At 36.9% G+C, this 7,442-nt stretch overlaps 1 protein-coding gene across 1 annotated transcript; it reads left to right on the forward strand.

Moving 5' to 3' along the window:
- Positions 1-6,947, forward strand: LOC148913989 (matrilysin-like). The gene is made up of 8 exons (XM_089038367.1): positions 1-141; positions 1,025-1,211; positions 2,633-2,843; positions 3,373-3,668; positions 4,175-4,207; positions 5,539-5,643; positions 6,724-6,741; positions 6,830-6,947. The coding sequence occupies exons 1-8, from the start codon at positions 40-42 to the stop codon at positions 6,937-6,939; spliced, it is 1,062 nt and encodes a 353-aa protein (XP_088894493.1). The 5' UTR covers positions 1-39; the 3' UTR covers positions 6,940-6,947.
- Positions 6,948-7,442: the final 495 nt, after the last annotated feature.

Below are 7,442 nucleotides of genomic sequence, written 5' to 3' on the forward strand. Positions count from 1 at the left end.
GACGAAGAGCTAGTTATCAGAAAAAAACAGTTAGTAAGAATGACCGAAATCTTGAAGGTAACACTTCTATTGGGGTTCTTCTGTGTCCTGAGTGTGGGACAGGCTAGCGCTTTCAAACTCAAAGATCTCGACTTTGCAAAGGTTTGTCAATTGAGTTGCCATATATTTTTTACTCCGATTCAAAATTTTTTTTTCCATTTGTTTTTGGGTTTAAAGTTTATAAATGCAACATAACGAGCTTGACAATTCTGTACAATGCACACATACAATATGCATTTCTGTACATGCATGGAGCCGTTTTAAATCAGCCTTCAGTGCAATCTAATGTGTAGCAGTTCTTTTTTTAAGAAAAGAGTGAAAATCTTTATTTGTAAAACAAGTCTTCTGCTATTATTAGTTTAAATAATACATGGCAAATTAACAAAAGGCATCAGTTTTTTGTGTCTGTCCTCTTATTGACGATGATTTTTGTCAAAAAATAACCAATCAGCGCGCGAGAAATTTGTAAGTTATTGTAAAAACATGTTTTGAAAATTAAGGAGACGACTCCTTAAAAATCACCTAAAAATCCTTAAAAGCAATCAATAGTAGAAGGAAATCACCTAGCCTGTTGGGTTGGGTCTAAAAATTGGCGGAAGATGCGGACTTAATTTCTTGCTTTATTTTTTAGAAATTACGCTTAGGTTGCTGTTAACAAGGCCTAATGGGAATGTCTTGTTTTGTCTTGTTTTTGTTTTTACATATGTCTTTTTCTTTTCGGTAATGAAAAAGAAAGATGCTCTCTCTTGATTCATTATGCCTTTCCGAGCCCTTCACACTGATACAAGCCAGATATTGAATATTGTGATTTGTAATCTTAATTTAGTTATGTCGAAGTGGGTGAGTAAGTTCAGGAAATCTCTCACTCACTCACTCACTCAGTCACTAAGCCGATGATTTCTTTCTGAGCATTAAAGATCATTGTATTTTTATTCTTTCTTTTCCCCTATTTATTTCTATTTCTTTTTATCCGTTTTATATTCAGAATTATTTGACGGAGTTCCACTACCTTTCTCCCCTGAAAACCGGTAACCATGACATAAAGATAGCCATCGAACTCTTCCAACGATACATGCACTTGCCAGTCACCGGTCTCCTTGACGACACCACCATCAAGGAAATGAAAAAACCTCGATGTGGATTTCCTGACATTGAAGAAGATGATGACACAGGTACGAAATTATAATAACTAGGAAGAGTAGGCTTGTGAGCATTAATGAGAGTTCGTATTTGGCAGAAAATGTCCGTGAAGATAGAGGAAAAACTTTGAAATTTGTTATCAATCCGTAAAGCTCGTATATCGATAAACAATACCGTGTGTAATTAAATGTACAAAATCCACCTATCAAAACATCAAAGTGAAGCCACGATATCTAATTAGCCAAAGTAAAGAGCTTAAAGTGCCTATCACCCTTCTGACAATATTCTCAGTATTGATTCTACATGGGGTAAGATGTTGAATAACCCGAAAAAATTACATAGTTTGAGCGCGGCTTCTTGAAGTTATGAAGGTTTTTCCATGTCATATGCTAATGCTGTGACGTATGAGGAGGCATTTATGGTTATTTGTTGTTCCTCGTAATTCGAAACACCGGCTTCTATGGGAAAACTATAGCAATCATTTCTATAAGAGCAATGGGGAAAACAATGACGTATTTCGAATTTAATTTATCTGCACCAGTAATGTTTTGTATAATAAATGATTACTCCACATACGTCACAGCATTAGCATATGACATGGAAAAACCTTCATAACTTCAAGAAGCCGCGCTCAAACTATGTAATTTTTTCGGGTTATTCAACATCTTACCCCATGTAGAATCAATACTGAGAATATTGTCAGAAGGGTGATAGGCACTTTAATTCAAAGTTGATGCTAATATGATATGAAAAATAAATCAAAAACAGGCTTGTGGGTGTGTTCACTGAAAAGCGCGTAGCACCGGCAGTATATTCTTCGATTGCACGTTACGTCATCGCGGCCATGTTGGTGCCATTTAACAAAAGATTTCTCATTAGCACCCATTGTGAACGGCACCACAATGGCCGCCATGCTTTTGTCTTTTGACTCTCTTGGGAATGCTTGCAATCCATCAATAGGCAGCTTTTCAGTATCAGTTAATCGGAACCGAAAATTTACAATTTAGTTGCCTCTGACTATTTTATTTGATTTTATTCTGATCACGTTTTGGTTGGGATACTGCGACCTCTTCAGAAAATTTAGGCTTTGTTAATAGGACGTTTGCATGATGGCGTCATTTGACTCCCACTACCATAATGCTTGGCGAATTTTCTTGATTATTCAAATTTGTATTCCCTCATGAGAATAGTAAGATAATTGGTGCTGATTAACTGAACAAAAGAAAGTGTGCAAGGGAGTCTGGTAGTAGAGGTAATGACGCCATCATGCAAACGTCCTAATACAAGGTTTTTAAAGCAAACCTTTAATATGCACAAAAATCTAATAATCAGAGACTGTCCACTTTTCGTTGTATATTATCATGTCTGATAACCAAATCTTCAACTTGAAAAAAATCTTTCAAACTATTGAAAAGTGCATTCAATTACTATCATATATCTTTTGTACCCCAAGCATCACCTTCTGGTAGAACCAAGAGATTTGCAGTAGCTCCAACGTTTTGGAACAAGAGCACACTTACTTATGCCTTTGTCAACTATGGAGACGACATGTCAAAAGGGGACTATGAGTCGGTGATCAAGAAAGCCTTCAAGATCTGGGCAGATGGTAGTCAGCTAAGTTTTGTCCAAGTTAGAGAAGTCAAAACGGCTGACATTAAAATCACGTAAGAAACCAATAGTAGAAGGAAATCATTTAGCCTGTTGGGTTGGGTCTAAAAATTGGCGGAAGATGCCGACTTAATTTCTTGCTTTTTTCTGTATTTTGTTTTAATTACTGACGAACGCTGAAGTTTCAGTCGAAACGTCTTTTAAAAATATCAATCAAATCAGAGATCGACAAAGACCTTATAGTTTTATTGTAAGCACTTAATCTTTATGACCAATTTATTCCTACTTGCAAGAACGTTGTCATACGAAAATAGAACACTAGTGATTTAGTGGGATAGGAATTATATTAAAAAAAAACAAAAGAAGATCACTGAAGTTGAACTTTTTCTTTTGTCTTTTAATGTATTCCTTTCTCACTAAATTACTAATGTTCTAATATCTTATGCCAACGTTCTTGCAAGTAGGTGTACACTTTCATTTTAATCAGGATCCGATTGAAATTTTACTCGACTTATAATTAAATGTTATTAGGAAAATGTTTTAATATTTGTTCATTATTAATATTATGTATTTTCTTTATCCCAGGTTTGGACGAAGAACTCATGGAAATTGTGGCTACCCTTTCGATGGCCCAGGGAATGTTCTGGCGCATGCGTTTTATCCTCAAGATGGCGATCTTCATTTTGACGACGATGAACACTTCACCGATGGCACGTACTCTGGTACGAACTTGTTAGCTGTTGCTGTACATGAGATTGGTCACGTGATTGGTATAGGACATTCAAGTGACAAGAACTCGGTCATGTACCCACAGTACAGTGGTTTTGATCCTAATCTTAGTCTGCATGCTGATGACATCAATGCTGCGGCATATTTGTACGGTAAGTGGAAGGAAGAAGGAGCAAATGAAGGATGCATCGATGAATTCCTGAATAGCTAGATCAATGGACAAATGGATGGTTAGACTCGTGGATGGGAATAGATGGATGGACGGAGGGATGGACGGATGGGATGGACGGATGGACGGATGGACGGATGGACGGATGGACGGATGGACGGATGGACGGATGGACGGATGGACGGATGGACGGATGGACGGATGGACGGATGGACGGATGGACGGATGGACGGATGGACGGATGGACGGATGGACGGATGGACGGATGGACGGATGGACGGATGGACGGATGGACGGATGGACGGATGGACGGATGGACGGATGGACGGATGGATGGATGGATGGATGGATGGATGGATGGATGGAAGGATGGATGGATAGATGGATGAATGGACTGATAGATGGATGGACGGACGGATGGATGGATGGATGGATAAATCACCCATAACCATTGTCGATACAACGAATATATTTTCCCCATATTTACAGGTGGAGGAACAGTGAAGCCTAAAGTAACTCAGTGTAAGTTTTATAACTTTAGAGATGATTTTCAGAAACCCGTGAAACAAATACCATTAGTTAGTGTGTAATAGTGTAATGACAACAAAACAAAACAATGGAATTAGGGTCTACTAATTTGTATTATAATGGTATGTATTTCACAGGTTTATGAAAACCACTCTATTGGGCAATACCTAATTAGGAACATGCATACAGAAAACAGATGAAATATGAATATGATAAATATGAAAAATATGAATAACTACCCAGTAGAGAGAGAGTGAAAGGTACTTTAAGGTAACGGCACTTCGGGAAAGGTCTATTCTTTGCAAAGCTCCGGGATCCATTCACTAATAAATTAAGCACAGTTCTCGATCAATCAGAGCGCACGTACTATCTAAGCTACATATAAAGATCTTATTAGACATTTTAGGGTGGAATACGGGTAAATATTTTTTCAAATAAATAAATAAAATAAATAAACAAATAAATGGGATTTAACAGTGGCATTTCTACAGATTATCTATTCATCCACTGTAATTCCAATTGGAATTTAGGAGTTGGTTTTTTTGCGGAGGGAGGAAAGCCGGAGAACCCGGAAAACCCTCGAAGCACAGGAGAGAAGTCTGCTGTATTTTGTCGAGCCCGACAATAGACGAGATAAAATGTCCTAAAATGTCTAATATGTTATTTATTATTCAACTTAGCTTAGTCCCCCCTCACAAAAAGTCTATTTTTCTAGCACTACAAAACTAAGCTTAGTACTTACAGACCGCCATAGTGTGATGCTCATGTAATAATTTATAAGTTTGTTTATATAAGTATTCTTAAGTTTTAGGCCCGGGTCAGGCACCATGCTTCACGGCAGGTTGAACCGATAAGCATTATTTTTGGGACTGTACGTTCCGCTTTGGGTTCGGCTCATGTTGGGTGCGGCGTTTTACCTGGGCCTTAAACAGACATATTTTATATTTTCTTAATTAACGTAAGGAGTTGAATTTCAATTGGGGCTATCGCCCTGTTTTCTTCTCCGGCCGCCCTTAGCTTTGTATGTTGTGCACTTATTTGTATTATATTGTTTCAAATTCCAATAAACTAAACTAAACTAAACAACAAAAAAAAAGCTTCAAAACGATGTTGTTTTTTTTTTTTTTTTTTTTGAACTAGTTTTCAAAATCGGTTTTTTACTGTACAAAATAAAGTACGAATATCACAGGATATTCGTACTCGCTCCAGGCTTTCTCCTGCGTTATTTGTACTCTAATTTGAATAGTTGGATAATAATCAATAATAATATCTTTTACAACTACGTTCCCACGATTATTGATGTTTTTCTTCAATTTCTTCACCAGCTTCCTGTGCAGATCGACTCCCAGATTGTCCGAACTACAAACACTACTGTACACTCAGTTCCTCTACCAAAATCTACTGCCCCCATACCTGCAATGCCTGTTCAAGTAAGTTGAAACATTTTAAACATTTTATTATATAATGCTACAGATTCGAATAGGAAATTATTAGAGTTACATTCTGTTGCCTTCAAACAATTGTTTCAAGTCGAGGCATTTGGGTCAATACAATGAAATGTATAGAAACTGACCCAAATGTAACAATTGTCTGAAGGCAATAGAGTGTAACTCCGATATCTGCTATTCTCTGGTGCTCAGGGGTAGCCTCGATTTTGTGTAAAAAATTCATGTGTTTCAGTGAAGGTCCGAGGAATTTCAAAAGTGTATTAATGAAGCTGTGAATTCTTTACTTTACCGTTTTCACCCGTGAATAATTAGACACTGATTCGAGGCTAACCCTGAGTAAATGAGTCTGTAACGAAGGAACTCCCTCATCGGTAATTTGGAGCTCGAAAATGGTCTAAATACAACAGTTTCACATTCAATACAAACCGCTGGTTTTGAAGATTACAGGCTCATTTGCAGACTTAGCCTCGTTGATAAGTCGGCTATTAACAGATACCATTAAAAGTCCGTGAGATTTCAAAAAGGCATTATTACTTTTTAAGCTGTACATTCTTTACATTAAAGTTGACATTTGCAAATGATTTACTCTTAAGCGAGTTTAAGCCTGTGCAAATGAGCCTGTGATCTTCAAAACCAGCAGTTTGCATCGACTGGAAACTGAAGTAATTAGTCATAAAACGCAGCGGTATTTACAGAAAAAGAAGATTAACTATTGTTTGTTACACCACCAATCATTCTAAAAACGTTCCTTTTCAAACTTATGTTGAATGCGTGTCTACATGTAACAAGAAATTCAAAAGAAATGCCTCAAATGCAAATTCTGTCGAGAAAAGGTGTGATTTCTTTTTTGATTTTGACGTTAGCCTTACATCTAAGATAATTTTAAGAAGGATCAATTCAAATAAAAACTTAACATCATTTTTCGTCGTAGTAGTTACAGAGTTCTTTGACTCCTGCAAAACTAAAGAAGATAATAAAAATATCATAAAATTAAATTTATTAGCAATTGTAGAATTTGCTAACTCTTTTTTTTCTTCTTCTTCTTCTTTTTATGACAAAAAGCGGGAGGACAAGTCGCAAGTAAGTTGTGTGCTATTTTTGTTTCGATAGTATGTTATGCATATGAGTGGCACATCAAGTCCCTGAGTTATTGAAATTTATTTTTTAGCGTGCGTCGACAAGTTCTCAACGAAATTATGTTTGAGATACAAAGCGGCGAATTACTGTAACAACCCTTATATAAAGCCCAAATGCCAAAAGACATGTAAATTCTGCTAAATTGGAAAGTAAGTATTAAGAATAGTAAATGATGGTATAATTAGTGAAATTATGATGCATGTCAGTCTTGCATGAGGTTGGTATTGGAGGTAAAGATGTAATAGAGACTTTGCACCATTATGTGATGGAAGCCATGACAGGAGGCAGGAATAATGGAATCTGGTCAAGTCTGATATGCATGAGAAAGAAATCAGTCTCCAAGTGGCAACAGACTCTATTATTGTGGCCCCTGTCATGGCTGGCATCACGTTATGATGCAAAGCCTCTATAGACCATAACATAGATAATGATGTCAGGTATGATGTTGATGGCATTTTTAATGTAATTCTGATGATGGATGCTGGTGATAGTGATGATGGTATGATGATGGTGACAGTAGGGATGGTGATTGTCATAATAAACTATAATAAATGAAGGCAAATGAATATGATCAGATGATGGTCATAGTGACGGTGATGATACATAATGAAGTTGTCGTGATTTTAGTGGCCTGGTGATGGGAT

Source organism: Actinia tenebrosa, unplaced genomic scaffold, assembly GCF_029948245.1.
Source record: "Actinia tenebrosa isolate PJP-AT-01 unplaced genomic scaffold, QUT_ActTen_1.0 PGA_scaffold0__85_contigs__length_37466705, whole genome shotgun sequence".
In the NCBI taxonomy this organism is placed as follows: Eukaryota; Metazoa; Cnidaria; class Anthozoa; order Actiniaria; family Actiniidae; genus Actinia; species Actinia tenebrosa.